Consider the following 16739-nt stretch of genomic DNA (forward strand, 5'->3'; position numbering starts at 1 on the left):
TTTTGGTCCATCTGATTATGTAATTTTTAAATATTAAATGATTTATAATAGATTTGATTAGTCAGCATCTGTTTTAGCTTCTTACTCATCCATTTTACTGCCTGTCGGTGTGTTTATTTCCTGCCCTCCAGGTCTGGTGAAGGCTCCTCTGAAGAGGTCTCGCTCCACAGCTGACGGCACGGACGAGGACAGCCAGGACCAGCTTCAGGACCAGCTGCTGGAGTCTGGAGGTCCAGAAGAAGAGCAGAGGACCGACAACACGTCCCTACTGCGCCTCCTGGAGGAGGGGGAGAAGGTGAGGGGAGACATTTATGATCGATATCTGCTCTGCTATTGTGGTTGCAGAATTTCAGCGTTTCCTGTTTTTCTTCTTATTGGATTGTGGAGTAAAAGCTCATCTTGTGTTGTTGAGCAGCTTTGTTTATTTAAGGATCCCCATTACACTCTGCCACAAATAACAACTCAAGTCAAGTTTATTTGTTTTATTTGTTCAAGTTGCTTTAAGTAATAAAAACACAAAGTGATAAAGCTACAAAGAAAACACCGTGCAGTCAACAGTTTAACAAACATTACAGGAAGTTTGTTCCAGATTTATGGTGCATAGAAGTTGAATTACAATAAAATCATATTGTATTTATTGCAATAAATATTGTTTAGAATAAATATTTTTTTCTATAATAAAAAAGTAATTAAAATATGTTAATTTAAATTATATTTAAAGTAACAATTCGCAGCACTTCTAGGGACAAGTGCTGCGAATTAGCTGTTTTTATTGCACTATGACAAACATGGGGCTGTTTTATTCAGTTTATCCATGTCGATGTGTGTCTGTCCCGGTCAAATAAACTCAATAATAATAAATATGTTGTTTATTAGAATAAAATCATAATTTAACAAACATTACAAAAGAATCAATGTTTATAAATTATTTTTTTACATATTGGTTTTATCTGTTTGATACATATAATCCAAACTATCATCTGCCTTGAGTCAGCGCTAACTAGAAACAACCAGTCAGAGCCAGTAGGCGGATCTTAGCGCTGTCAATCACCATTCAGTGCGGCGCAGCAGATCCTGTTGTGAATACTGGACTTTTTTTCAATTCTTCCATCCTTTATTTTCTCACTTCCTGTTTTTTTCCTTCCATCCTTGTTTCATTTTTTCTGCAGTGTTTTTCTCTGAACTGTCTCTTTTTCTCACCAGCTCTTCTCACATCACACAGTTTCTCTCCTGACCCTCCCATCCTTCTTTCTCTGTTTCATTTTTTTCCTCTGAACAGTTGTTTTTTTTGCTCACAGTTTTTATTCATGTGATCTGTTTTCTTCCTGTTCCTCCAGATCCAGCACATGTACCGCTGTGCCAGGGTGCAGGGCCTGGACACCAGCGAGGGTCTGCTGCTGTTCGGGAAGGAGCATTTCTACGTCATCGACGGCTACACCATGACCGTCTCCAGGGAGATCAGGGACATCGACACCCTGCCGCCCAAGTGAGCCGCCGCCGTCTCCTCTCTGACCTCTGACCCTTTTCTTCAATAGTGTTTTACATTTTTATTCTCCCTTTATATTTTTTGTGGTGTTTTTGTTGCGTAATCTGAATCCTTATGTTTTCTTGGTGTCTAGTTTGCACGAGGCCATCATTCCCAGAGGGGCGCGGCAGGGCCAGAGCCAGCTGAAGAGAACCTGCAGCATCTTTGCTTACGAAGACATCAAGGAGGTTCACAAGCGGCGCTACCTGCTGCAGGTCAGGCCCAAAACCCTCCACACTGCAGTGTTAGCTCTGTCTGAGACATTCAACTTTATAAGTAAATTGGTTGGCATGTTTTAATTAACATATATTTTTGTTTTTGTACTTTAAATACCACTTCTATATTTTTATTAAGCACCTAATAAAAGTGATGTTATTGGATCATAAACTGGGCTAAAAGGCTCAAATTTAGAAGAGTTTTCAACAGTTTGGACTATAAGTATCTACAGTGATACTTCTCTTAGTTGGAATTTTTTTATTATTATTATTGATGATTTGTTTTTTAAAGATGTACAAAAAAATTTAGAGCATGAAGCATAAAGTCAAAACCAAATATTCATGGGACTGAATATTGACGAGCATAAACGTATCAATATTCCCAGTTCTGATCCACCTACAAAATCTTATATTTATTACACATATAGACCATACATATAACAAATTTGTATTTAATCAGTCAGTCAAGTTTATTTACATAGAACATCTCAACAACAAACAAACAGAACAATTGAAAACCAAGTATTTTTGGTCTAGTTTCTAGTGCAATTATGTCATATAACACTTTAAATAAGACAAAACTAACTTACAAGTAACTTTTCAGCAAGAAACAGGAGCTTGTCTAAAGACAAATATTCCCTAATATTGATTAAAAATACTGCAGTTATGACATGAAAAATGTATTTTTACAAGTGAAATAATCTGCCAGTGGAACCCGTACTTTCATATTAAGGAATTATTGACTTAAAACAGTTTCTTGCTGAAAAGTTACTTGTAAGTTAGTTTTGTCTTGTTTCAAATGTACTAACTAACTAAACTAGACCAAAAGTATTTAGTAAGATTTTCGTTTTTGCAGTGAAGGCAGCTCATTGTCATGAAAACATCATAAATACATCATACAGTAACCAAATGTGAAATGACATCACAGACATCAATATGCATCAAATAAATTGGTCAGTGTTCCAGTTTGTATTGATCAGTAGCTAACCCACTAATATAGCATCTATTTAATTTTAATAACAGTGGATAAACAATCATTTTCTTAAAATTTCATCAATAAACAAAATTAGCATCATTAACAAAAACACCAACAATAAGTTGGTTTAAATGCACAAAAAGCCAAATGAAGAGCAAAAGTCCAATGTGACTTTACTTCACCATGTACTTCAGAAATGCAATGATTTTTAAAGGTTTTTGTTAAATATGCTCAAATGTTGGAGGTTTTATGTTTTAGTGTAAAACCTTGTTTTGTTTTTGTTTCTTTCAGCCGATGGCGGTGGAAGTTTTCTCAGCCGATGGAAGGAACTACTTGTTGGCTTTCCAGAAAGGCGTTCGCAACAAAGTTTACCAAAGGTAGAGTGTAGAGTTACCTTTGGTAATGAAAATGAGTTTTACTCCTGCTGGAGACGCTGAACAGCGTTTTTTTTTCCTGCAGGTTCTTGGCTGTTGTGCCGTCGCTGGCTGACAGCTCAGAGTCTGTTTCAGGCCAGAGGCCCAACACCAGCGTCGAACAAGGGTAATTATCTCATAATAATTAGTTATTTCAGTTATTAAGGCTATTCTCCTCATAAAAATAACCAGAAAGGAATTTACTACAGTTTTTTTTTTTACATAAATCACAATCACCTACTCTGTTCTCATAAATATCTGTTTCTCCACACAGATGATGATGATAATAATAATAATAATAATAAAGACTATCAGCCCTTTATTTCAGAGCCACTGAGTTTTTCTCCTCGTCTCCTTCAGGTCTGGACTTCTCAGCACGCTGGTTGGTGAGAAGTCAGTCACTCAAAGATGGGAGGTAAGAATCTTTAGTTTGGGATTTATAGTCTTGATGCCTGTATCGACGGCTCCTGAGTGTGTGTGTGTGTGTGTGTGTGTGTTCCAGCGAGGTGAGATCAGTAACTTCCAGTACCTGATGCATCTGAACACGCTGGCGGGACGCTCGTACAACGACCTGATGCAGTACCCGGTTTTCCCCTGGATCCTGGCCGACTTCGACTCAGAGGTGAGCAAAGAAGCGTTTCACCTTTAAAACGAGGTTTGTGGATTTGGGTCCGCTTTCAGTTTTTGTTGTTTATTTAAATTTGCAGGAGTTGGACCTGAACAACCCAAAGACGTTCCGAAACCTGGCCAAGCCGATGGGCGCCCAGACCGACGACCGGCTCACCCAGTACAAGAAGAGATACAAAGACTGGGAGGATCCCAACGGTGAGGCCGCCGAACCTCTTCACGCTCAGTTCACATTTTTTACTGAAATCTGACTTGCTTGGTTTTTTTGTTCATACTGCTAATGAAACTCAATCACCATCAGACTGGTGTTCATCCTCAAAGTTGCCAGCATGTGCAAGAGAACGATTTTAAATTTGTTCAGCAATGAGAGACGACAGTATTGTCACAAGATCATAACATGAAGGAGGAAGCTGCTTCTTCTGGTGCAGAATTACATTAAGTGACATGACCGTTCAGACTGCAGACACTTTGAAAACAATCAGATATGTATCCCACTTAGCTCCACATATGGACATGACACAAATCTGATTATTTTTGGGTGAAAAAAGATTGGAATTGGGCCATTCAGACTGCGGTGAAAAAGTCAGATTTGGCAAAAAAAAAATCAGATTTGGGTTAGTCATGGAGCGCTCATGAAGTTGGCGTTAGCATCAAAAAGCTAATATTTAGTAGTATTATTCAGCAGTTTTATCTGTTATTAAACTGGCGAATTTACATCAAACTAAACAAATGGTGCAGCTATTTCCTGATGTTACTCAGATCTTTGCTGACTCCTCTGTCCAGGTGAAACCCCAGCGTACCACTACGGGACCCACTACTCCTCCGCCATGATCGTTGCCTCGTATTTGGTCCGGATGGAGCCATTCACGCAGATTTTCCTCAGACTTCAGGTTCGATCCTCAATTCCAGAGCTTATATTGATTATTACAGAAATCGGGTCAAAGCTCTGCTTGCCAAAAAGCAAAGCTAAATAGCTCTGAAGATTAGCCTCATTTCCATAATTTAGAACTGGAAGACATTTTAAATGTTCAAAATAAAATATGACAACCAAACACAATAAAGAAAAGGGAAAGAAAAACAACACACTTGTTTAGTTACTTAAAAGGAAACAATAAAAACCCCTTTAAGTGTTGAAAAGGTTTGGGAACCACGATTTAACTGTGTGTCTCTGTGACCTTCAGGGAGGTCACTTTGACCTTGCAGACAGGATGTTCCACAGCGTCCGGGAGGCGTGGCTCTCCGCCTCCAAACACAACATGGCCGACGTCAAGGAGCTGATCCCAGAGTTCTTCTACCTGCCTGAGTTCCTGCTGAACTCCAATAACTTTGATCTGGGTGGGTGACCAGAGACGATCCGCGCCGTCGGCTGCTTTCAGATCAGCTGTAGGAGATTTCACTTATTCTGCCGTTTGTTGCTTCAGGTGCCAAGCAGAACGGCACCAAGCTGGGTGACGTCATCCTCCCGCCGTGGGCCAAAGGTGACCCCCGGGAGTTCATCAGAGTCCACAGAGAGGTAGGAGAATTAGAGGGCAGTAACAAGTAGAATCCACTTTTTTGAGCTTTACATCATGTTGTGATGCCCTCTTCAAAAACATACCTGGAGTCCTGCTTTCACTCTTTCAAGCCTGTTTGAGAAATCCTTTAATTCTCATGACAACTATTCCACTATTCAAAACGCCTGGGTGGATCTAGCTCCGCCTCCAAGGTGCAGCTCCTCCTCCGAGCTGCTGTTTCTTTCCTTCCACCTCTCAGAGCAGCCCTCCCCGCTCTGTTCCTTCAGACTAGCCAGCAGCAATTAGCAAACTGGTGGCACTGCGCAGTGAAACACTGGTAAAAACGTGGTTGAAGGGTTAATAGAGGAGCCATGTTGTAATGACTTTCTGCAGCCGGAGGTTTTAAAGAGACGGTGGCCCAATTTGAAGGCATTAAATCAGGAAGTAAAATTTCTTTTAAGTCATATTTGCTACATGTAGCAGTTTTGTAACAACTGAAGATAACCTAAATGATTTTTTTAGCAGTAAGTTAATGTTTTTTGGTGTCTGGTAAATGACCCTTTTAAAAAGCCTCCTGATTGTTGAGTCATGCTGCACCGTTACCTAGAAACCCAAGCAGAGCTCCAATGGTTTGATAGTCTTGCTGTACAATGGCTGCTGGAAAAGACAAGTGTTTAGTTGTTGACTTACCATCCAGAAACCACTTGCTGCTTTCTTGTTGGTTGCGCAGGAGGTTTCACTTCTGCTTTTCAGAGATATACGGTTATACAATTGCGCATCTGTTTGCAGACATTTTTACGTAAATGGTGAGTTGGAGTGGATTTGTGTTTGTTTGGATTTAAAGTGACAGAGGCCCTAAAGCAGCTCATTCTATGCCTAACCAGGCTAAAGTCTTGTTATCAAAAGTAGATTTTGTGCAAAAAAATTTAATGAACATGTTTGGGTCAGCCCACAGACCGATCCTAACCTGTTCAGGAAAGCCTAATTTATACTTGTTGAGGTTTGAGATTTGTGTTTTTTTCCAGGCGCTGGAGTGCGACTACGTCTCCGCTCACCTCCATGAGTGGATCGACCTGATCTTCGGCTACAAGCAGCAGGGGCCGCCGGCCGTGGAGGCCGTCAACGTCTTCCACCACCTGTTCTACGAGGGGCAGGTGGACATCTACAACATCAACGACCCGCTGAAGGAGACGGCCACCATCGGCTTCATCAACAACTTCGGACAAATCCCCAAGCAGGTCAGAAACTCGGAAATCTGACTCTGCTTTGGTTTGGGAAGCAGAAATCTCCTTCTGACTGAATTTTCTTTTTCTTTCTTTCAGCTGTTTAAGAAACCTCATCCTCCCAAACGCGTTCGCAGTAAAACCAACGGCGACCTAGCAGCCGTTCCGACGAACTCCAACAACGACAAGATCTTTTTCCATCACCTGGACAACCTCAGACCTTCTCTTGCTCCTGTCAAAGGTTATCATAAGGCCACACACACACACACACACACACACACACACACACACACACACACAGATTAAAATCTGCTTTAATATTTCCATCAGCATTATTGATTTAGTTTTAATTTATCATACAATAAATTGATTTATTGTTTATTGCAACTAGTTCCATCCTGAAAACATGTAAAAATAAAAAGAATGAATTTATAAATAAAAATAATTCAGTAATTGCTTCTGTGTGTCTTACTTTTTGGTTTTTCTAAGAAGCTGATTTTTTTTTTTTATACAGCTTCATTGTCTGAGTTTAAACACATAAGTAAACAGAACTCATGTTTCTCTGGTTCAGAGCTGAAGGAGCCTGTGGGTCAGATCGTTTGCACTGATAAAGGCATCCTGGCTGTGGAGCAAAACAAAGTTCTGGTTCCACCCACCTGGAGCAAAACGTTCGCCTGGGGCTACGCCGACCTCAGCTGCCGCTTGGCCAACTACGAGTCCGACAAGGTCAGAGGCTTCTTATGCCCTCACAGATTTACAGAGATGGTTTTAATATGTTATTATTATCCTTTGATATTATCTTTGGACCTGCAAAGGGTCAACGCACAGCTTCAGGTATTACAGCTAGAAACTAGAGATCAGGCCTGAAGTCTGGGTCTACTGATGGATCTGATGCAAAAACAAAATATTACCAAAATGTTTGTCTAGTTTCTCATTCAAATATCTTAGTGCACTTGAAATAAGTTGAAACTAACTTAAAAGTAACTTTCCAGAAAGATATAGAAGCTTGTTTTACTAAATAATTCCTTTATATTGATGAAAATAATGCTAGTGCCGCTCAGATTATTTCACTTAGAACAAGACATTTTTTCCATGTTTTACTTAAAATTTTATTTTTTAAAACAACATTGAGGAATTATTGACTTAAAACAAGCTTCTATATTTTGCTGAAAAGTTACTTCTAAGTTAGTTTTGTCTCATTTTAAGTGTACTAAGATATTTGCTCTAGAAACTAGACCAGAATTACTTGGTAATATTTTGTGCAGTGTGTTTGTACTTCAAGGTGTTAGGACGTTAAGAAAACCTTTTTGTGCACAGCCAGTTGTTGTGTTGAGGATAAATTTCGATATTCCGACTCGTTTCAGGCCCTGGTGGTGTACGAGTGTCTGTCGGAGTGGGGCCAGATCCTCGGCGCCATCTGTCCCAACCCAAAGCTCGTCATCACCGGGGGGACGAGCACCGCCATCTGCGTGTGGGAGACAGGAAGCTCCAAGGAGAAGGCCAAGTCTCTGACGCTCAAACAGGTGAGGCTGCGCACACAGGTGAGGCTGCGCACACAGGTGAGGCTGCGCACACAGGTGAGGCTGCGCACACAGGTGAGGCTGCGCACACTCGGCCTGGAGTGACCCAAATATTTTTATGTGAAATCTTTTTTTTTTTTCTTTTTTTTGTTCACTCTTCCAAAAGTATTCAACTTGTATGCAGAGTTGGGTAGTAACTAGTTACATTTACTCAGCTACGTTAACTTGAGTAACTTTTTAGAAAAATTTACTTTTAGGAGTATTTTTATTACGCTGTACTTTTTACTTTTACTGGAGTAATTTTATTATGAAGTATTTCTTCTCTTACTTGAGTAAAATTTCTGGATTTTCTACCAGCTGAATGAAAAACAAACATGTTTTAACCAAAACTTCAACAGACTCGGACACAGACCTGCAGTGTTTATGGAAAAATGTTTCTTTTGCCAGATTTTAAGCGTGTATGATGAAGGATGGATGGATGTTTTCTTAATGTAAATTTTTTCTTTCAAATATAGTGACACTTAAATTGATTTTTTTAAATTTTTATTGTTTTTTATAAATTCAGTTACATAACGATTCCTTGTTGTTTATTTTAAGTTAAAAATAAAAAAGGGAACATGACATAAGATGGCTGGTGTAGGAACTAGTGTAACTAAGGCAAAAATAGATAAATGGTATTTGGGTCGCGTCAGGCACAGCCATTTAATCTGAATCATCCAGTTGCCTCGGTCAGTGAGGTGAGGTTTGGTCAGAATGAACCGTTTCTCTTTACGTTTCAGGCGTTACTTGGCCACACGGACGCCGTGACGTGTCTGACCGCGTCGTCGGCGTACCGCATCGTCGTCAGCGGCTCCCGGGATCGGACCTGCATCATCTGGGACCTCAACAAGCTGTCCTTCGTCACACAGCTGCGTGGCCACCGCGCGCCCGTCTCCGCTCTCTGCATCAACGAGCTGACAGTGAGTCACTTCCTCACTGGATGACCCTGGAATTTCATGTAGGTCAGGGGAGTACAAAGTGCGGTGCTAATAAACCGTCCGCTTTCTGCAGGGTGACATCGTCTCCTGCGCAGGAACCTACATCCACATGTGGAGCATCAACGGCAGCCCCATCGCCAGCGCCAACACCTTCACCGGCCGCAGCCAGCAGATCCTCTGCTGCTGCGTGTCCGAGATGAACGAGTGGGACACGCAGAACGTCATCGTCACCGGACACTCCGACGGAGTCGTCAGGGTAACCAGACTTTCTGAACTCAGGTTTGTCATCTTTTCAGGAGCTTTACCTTTAACCTTCTGGGATTGTGGTGAAAAATGTTTTGTAGTTTTGGAGAATGGAGTTCCTACAAGTCCCAGAAACCCCTGCGCCAGAGCCAGTGGAGCCCGACGTGTCCGACTGCTGCGCGGATGAGAAGATCGGTGAGTTTTGCTTTACATTTTTCAGACTTAAAGTTATTTTAATGCTATTTTATGTAATAAACCAACTGTATAATATACGGTGATACCCTTAATTAAAACGTAGAGCAGCCATTTTCATTCAGACCTCGTCTACACTGCAAAACACAAAATATTACTATTATTATTATTATTATTATTATTATTATTATTATTAAGTATCTTTGGTCTAGTTTCTAGTGCAAATATCTTAATACACTTGAAATTAAATCAAACTAACTTACAAGTAACTTTTCAACAAAATATGAGCTTGTTTTAAGTAAATAAAACTTTAATATTGATCGAAAAAGTTCTAGTTTCAACAGGCAGATTATTAAACTTATAACAAGACATTTTTTTCCTTGTTATAAGTGAAATAGTCAGCCAATGAAACTATTAGTTTTTATGAATTTTAAGGAATTAATGACTTATTTTTAAAAAGTTACTTATAAGTTAGTTTTGTTTAGTTTTTGTGTTGTTTCCTTCAGGGGTTCTTGGTGCAGCGCCCCCACAGGCGAGGAGGGGAACAGGTTTTTCAATGAGTTTGGTTTGTTTGACACAGTTCAGCAGCTGGAAATGTAACAAATGTTGCACCTTTAGTCCCCAATGAACCGAGTCCACTGGGCGTGAAAACACCTGAAAAGCTTTCAGCTGCAACAGAAAGCGATTCTACGAAGCCATGGCTAAGGCTGAAGAAATATGTTAAAGTTCATGACAGTAATGTGACAAAGTGTGAGGGAGTTATGAACGCTTCTGCACTGATGAACCTAAACGTTGTTGTTCTCTCAGAAGGCGGCGAGAGTCACAATGGCGACGATGACAGCAGCGAGTCAGAAGGAGAGGAACCGGCGGCGCCGCGCAACCCTTCGACCGGCGGAGGCAGCGGCAGCCAGCCGGGCAGCGCCGTCCACCGACCCAGAGGTACGCCGCCCAGATCTCTGCTCAACAGCTCCAGCTTTCTCACTACAACTGAAACAAACCATCAGATTAATCACAGTCGATTGTGACGGGAAAGTTTTTCCCAGCTCTCCAGTCTTTTTAGTAATATGTCATGATCAACAGTGTCAGAAGCCCCACTGAGGTCCAACAGAACCAGGATCTGATTGATTTTTTTAGGCAGACCTGTGAACTTATCCAATCATTTTACTACTCAAAACGCTTTACACTGGAGTCACAAACACACATTTATACACCAACATGCAGATCAGTAGGGGGTTCAGTTCTTTGCCCAGCGACACATCGACATGCGAGAGGAAGAAGCTGAAATCGAACCTGCAACCTTCCCATCACAAGACGACATACTCTACCCACAGAGCCACAGAGAAGACACAGTTATCACTGCAACTAACGATGAACACATGGATGAGTTTCTCTAGATTAATCCTCTAATCCTGGAAATGTTCTTCAGGTGATAGAAGGCCGACTTTGCAACTGCCTTTATGTGGCTCTGAAGGCTTATTTCTGATCTGAGTTAATTGTTAGTTAGCTCTGATTTTCTCTGTATTTTCTGTAACTCCGTCTCTGTTTCTATCCTCCGTTCAGGTCCGTCATCCAGAGCCGGAGCGTCGTGGTCGATGGACAGCGGCTCTGACGACTCTCACCGCTGGTCGGACACGCTCAGCATCGACGAGAAAGACGGCTTCGTGTTCGTCAACTACTCCGAGGGCCAAACCAAAGGCCCCCTGCCTCCGTCGGCTCACCCAGCCCAGGCGTCCCTCCCTCAGTCTGTCCATCCGCCGGCCGCCGAGCCGCGGACCTACAACCAGCTCAAAGCAGGTGGGCGACATCTTCCTGACTCTGAGCGTTTTCCAGCTAGAGGCGATTCGGCGAGCGTGTTTGATGTGTGTGTGGCTGCAGGATACAGATGGGAGCGTCAGCTGGTCTTCCGGAGCAAACTCACCATGCACACAGCGTTCGATCGCAAGGACAACGCCCATCCGGCCGAGATCACCTCACTCTCCATCTCCAAGTAAGACAGAACATTTAAAAAAGGCTTTTTCAAGAATAAACCATTTAAAAACATCTAAAACATAAATACGAAGCAAACTCCTAAAAGTTCTGCTGTTTAACTCTCAACGTTTCACCGGTTTAATTCATTTAAACCTTTAATTAATGCAGGTGCTTGAAATCCTTCAACATCCTTGAATTTTAATTAGATGTTTTCAAGGTTTGGAAAGTGCTTGATAATAAAGCTGAGCAGTTTTGTAATAAAGTTCAAATATAACGCCTGAATTTGTAAAACATTAATAGATATTTTTGTGCTCCTAATAAAAACTTCACTGTTTGAAGTTAAATCAGACTAAACTTTTATTGTTTTAGGTCAGTTAGAATTACCAAAATTATTTACATTTGCTAAATGACAAAAAACTTGGCAAGAACATTTTTTTAGATTTTTGTTTTTGAAAATCCTTTGCATTTTGGGTTTAAGCATTTAATTTGAGCAGGAGAGTCATCTACTGTCCCATGATTTGTTTGGATCCTTTCAATCTAAGCAATATTTATTATTCCTAAAGGCTCAATAAATACATAAAAAGTTAAATTAACCAACGTAGAAACAAAAACACAGCTTTAACAATTGTTTTAATTGTAAGTAGTTTAGTTAGAATAATGTATTATTGTCTGCGTTCTGCAGGCGACATGCAAGCGGCTGCTGACGCAACGTGACGTTAACTGATGACAGGCTTATATCTATGAAACTACATCCTATTTTACTAAAATGATAGTTTGCTTGAATTTTGCTGTTTGAAAGTGAATGAGCCCCGGTGAGAGCGGTCTCATTTCCCTCTGCTTCGTCTCTGCAGGGACCACAGTAAGATCCTGGTCGGAGACGGGCGCGGCCGGGTGTTCAGCTGGTCGGTGAGCGACCAGCCCGGCCGCTCGGCGGCTGACCACTGGGTGAAGGACGAGGTGGTGGACAGCTGCTCCGGCTGCACCGTCCGCTTCTCCCTGACCGAGCGACGCCACCACTGCAGGAACTGCGGGCAGCTCTTCTGTCAGCGGTAAGAACCTGAAACCGATCAGCGGTTCCTCTAATCGATCGATCACAAAAACACCCTGAATGCCAACATGCACTGGTTATATGTGTATGTATAAACGTCACTGATTTAATATTGTAAGTCTGCAAACGTTAACCCGCATCTACTCTAGTACCTCTGGTGTACCTCAGGGCTCTATACGTACTCCTTTATTTTCCTTTTACATGTTCACATACGTGATGAATTGGGCTTTGTTTATAAATCATCTGGTTTGTAGAAATTACTATCAGAATCTCATTTATTAACATATAATCGGCTTGTTTTGCAGGTGTAGTCGCTTCCAGTCGGAAATTAAAAGGCTGAAGATTTCATCTCCAGTGCGAGTTTGTCAGAACTGCTACTACAACCTTCAGCACGAGCGAAGCGTCGACGACGGCGGCGCCAAAAACTGATAGGTTAGCAAACCGCCTGGATCTGCCCTCCGTGTGACCTGAAACCTCCCAGAATCCCAATCCTCTCAAACGCCACAATGTTTGATTTGCACGGAGATCGGAACCAGATCGAAAGGAAAACGTGGGAAAGAAACTCAGCCATCACTGTAACCACATGCACTCATCATCCGGAGGGAAAAAATAGCCAAGCAGCTAATCTGAATCAATCCCCCCCCATTTTCGAAGATACTCTTCCTCCTTCTGTCACCATTAAAAACAAAAAGAAAAAAAAAGACTTGTTCATAGTGTAAATACGTAACCACGGCCTTTTTAACTCTGCAAACACAACAAAAATGAAGGTCATCTAGAAAAACAACAGCTTGCTTGTAACTTAGCGATGTGACTAACCACTCCTTGATTTAAAACAAAACTACAGATTGTGTGTAACCTGCGTCACAAGCCACAGCGAGTACAGAAGACGTACGGAGGGATATGAATGTCAAAACTTTATGTCTGTGGGTGGAGTTATGCAAAAATCACCTTTTTTATATATATATAAATATATATAAATAATTTCCAGATCACTTTGTTGTTTACAAAATGTGACATCGATCATAAAATCACCATTTTTTGCCAAATAGTTTTGTTTTTTCAGCCTGTCATCTCCTCTGTCCTTCGTCGTTTTCCATTTGGAGGTTGTTGTATTTTTTATCATGGTTGCTGCTGCGCTCTGAAGACTGGATCAGTTCAGATTTTTAAACATATCAGTTTTATTCTTTCTGTTTTTACGAGTTCATCCAAAAAGGCGGAGATTTGTTTTAAAATGTGAATTTATTCTCCGACATCCACATTGCAGTCAAAGCAGCTTTTTAGAAGCACACAGAAAAGGGACATCTTTATTTTTACATCTCTCTACACAATCTGTTTTTAATTCTTCTAGCTGCAACCTAATTTAAGAGAAGACCTTGGTTATCCCTCAACAATATCCGTTATATTTGAAAAGTTGGGCAAAAACAGCCGAACTGGGTTAAAAATGCGTTTTTAAATGCCACTTTATGATTTTATGTTTGATTTCTGTGGTGAAATGTTGCCCAGCAGAGATGGTGTGGAGGATTTAAAGGGACAATAAATGCAGCTAGAGTTTTCTATACCACCAAAGTTTTTATTTCAGCTCAAACGTCACCAAAAACGTGGAAAGTTGCAGCATTTTGACACATTTCCATAACGAAGGCGCCATATTTTTTCCTCTGATTGTCCAGTTTTTAATCTCCTCAAATTTAAAGAACAAAATTTTATGAATTCATGGCTAAGATAAAGTTTTTCACCTTGTTTACTTTCGATTTAGTCCTCTTTATTGTAAAATTTGATTGGCTTACATGCAGATGACAAACTGGTATTTTTCTGTCGGGTCAAATAAAGAGCTTAGCCAAAAACCTCCTGATTAAAAGTCGATCTAAAAACCTAGAACTGCTTTAGGGAGTAATTCCTATATAGTTTGTACACGTCATGTGTGTAGGAAGTACGAATACCTTGGGATTCCTCAGAATCAGCTTGAGAGTTTAGCTCATCCTGCCCACAACACCAATATTGAAAAGCAAAAGTAGTAAGAGGAATATTATAATATCTAAGAGTCCTTATGCATTTCTAATATCACTGGCCTAAAGTAACAAAGAACTGAATGGTGTTTTTAAATATGAAGGTCATTAAAAGCTCCATGATGGGTTTTCTGTACAATTTCATCCAATATCTGCATTGGCTTTACAGAATTAAACTAATATTACTGTCAGTTACTTTCAACTAAATGCTTCCCCCCCCTCACATTTTATATGAACTACAGAATTATTTCTTTTTAAATTTTAACAAATTCACCTTGTAGACATTTACTTATAAAAATATCTTCTTTCTTGTTTGTTGTTCAAAGGGTCTTGAAAAATCATTTTGTTGTTGTTGGCCAGTGGGGGCCAAACTTTAAACCTGTGGCCAAAACTGACTAATTTAAATTACAAACTGCCCACAGATTTCATTGACCTGTGTGTTGTGATTTTTTTTTCAATAAACTATTTTTTTAATTATTCTGTAAATCTATTAAAGAGCCAAAAGAAAATGGACTTATGATTATTGCTTTATTAAAAGAAAAACAAACATTTTTGAATTGATGATGGTAAAAACATCAATTGCTTTTTACCATTTTTGATTTGTAGTCAGGGGCCAAACAAAATAATTTCAAGGCCCACAAATGGCCCCTGAGCCACGCTTTGGACACCCCTAGACAAAAGGCAGTTTTCTGGAGCATAAAGATGAATCTAAACCTAAAATAATCTTACCCAGTTTTTAATTTCTTCAGCTGTATTCTAGAAATTTAACTGCAAAGGTTAAAGTCAAGAACCATCTTCAACTATCCTGTCAGTTTATGTTTTACTCCTTTTCTTTCCTCTTTTCTCCCATATTCCTCCCTTTTTTCCAGCGCTGCTTCTTTTGAAGAACTTTCATCCGTTTGGTTTCCCCCAGCCCTTGTTTCGGTCCTAAAAAAACACACACACACACACACACACACACACACACACACACACACACACACACACACACACACACACACACACACACAAACAACACACTCCCTCCTGCTAGCGTTCATCGTTTCCGTACTGTAACTTAGTGCAATCATCATCGCCGTCTCGCAGAAGAGGCCCAACTTCTTTGCACCTTGTAAAAAAAAAAAAAAGCAAAGAGGAATCATGAGTTTTCACTGACGCAGGTTTACGTTGTCATTTCAGCAGAGATGCATTTCACTGCAGATTAATGAACTGTACAGAGTATTTATGCAATTATAACTGGTTTTAGATTTTTTTTTAATGATTTCAGCAAGTTTTGTTACTTGTTGCATGTTTTATTAACACAGCTGACTTTCTGTGTCAGTGTATTATTGTACATGTTAGATTTTCTTTTTTTCTGCTGGATATCTGCTTTTGTTTTTATCTCTGAGGCATTGTCTGATGAGCTTATCCCGTTCCCGGCGTCGGGTGGACTTTTGTACTCTTTACGGAAAAACTACGAACTAATTACGAAACGAGGAAGGAAAAAAAAAACTAAAAAAAAATCCTGGATTATTTTGGTGGTCTTGTATTAGACTGCGTTACTACAGTATCTGGTGTGCAATCTGTGATAGCTGAATGTTCCTTGTATCTTTGTGTTCACTACATCCTACGAGAGAAAAATAAAAAATAGTAGAGTAACACCCACGTCAATGTCGACGGAGCAAAATGGTTCAATAATGCAATAGAGCTGGTACTTATTCTTTTTCATTTCAGTTCAATAAATAATTGCTGTTTACCACCGAAGGCTGTCATCTCTGATTTGGGGAATATTTTCAGGTCTGTTTTGAAATCTGAAATTAATACAAACGTACAGAGAGACATTAATCTCTGTTGGATCTGGTTTTATCGTTTGCTGCTCATCTAAATGTAAACAAATAAGCAAAAATATTCTTCAACTTCTCTACTGCTAAAGGGTAAAATGGCTTCTAGATTTAGTTGTTACACTTAAACTATTCAGAAAATGAAGTTTACCAGAGTAAATGCTAAATGAATTAATTTCTAAAGGGAAATCTAATAATTGGTTGTGCTTTACATGTAAAATTTACATTTTATGCCTTTGCATATTTAATTAATGTATTTCTCCAGGACATTTTTAAAAAAGCTTTCCATTTTCTTATTTCAGGTAATTTCTTTTGCAGATTATTTGCTAATTTATCAGTTAAAATAAAATTTTGCTTTCCTGCAATTTCTGCAAAAGTTCTAAAGTTTAATAAAATATCTTCAGCTTTTAACACAAATTTCAGCAGGTGTTCGCTCCTTTAACAGTTTTTGGAACCATTTTCTGCTCAAACTCAGGTTTCTTTTCAGATCGCAGAT

The 16739-nt window shown here is 40.0% G+C and overlaps 1 protein-coding gene across 1 annotated transcript; it reads left to right on the forward strand.

The window, feature by feature from the left end:
* Positions 1-61: 61 nt before the first annotated feature.
* On the forward strand, positions 62-14860 carry LOC106938412 (WD repeat and FYVE domain-containing protein 3-like; the record flags this gene model as incomplete). The annotated part of the gene is made up of 23 exons (XM_015020452.1): positions 62-295; positions 1338-1486; positions 1620-1740; positions 3008-3093; positions 3176-3256; positions 3490-3544; positions 3632-3751; positions 3837-3954; positions 4540-4646; positions 4938-5091; positions 5178-5269; positions 6275-6487; positions 6572-6713; positions 7044-7198; positions 7837-7995; positions 8772-8951; positions 9043-9225; positions 9314-9407; positions 10212-10343; positions 10965-11198; positions 11280-11391; positions 12224-12421; positions 12726-14860. Coding segments are annotated over 23 exons (3243 nt in total), but the record flags the coding sequence as incomplete, so codon positions are not given.
* Positions 14861-16739: the final 1879 nt, after the last annotated feature.

The sequence above is a fragment of the Poecilia latipinna genome, unplaced genomic scaffold (genome assembly GCF_001443285.1).
Source record: "Poecilia latipinna isolate Pla-1442-1.1 unplaced genomic scaffold, P_latipinna-1.0 Scaffold2586, whole genome shotgun sequence".
Lineage (NCBI taxonomy): Eukaryota > Metazoa > Chordata > Actinopteri > Cyprinodontiformes > Poeciliidae > Poecilia > Poecilia latipinna.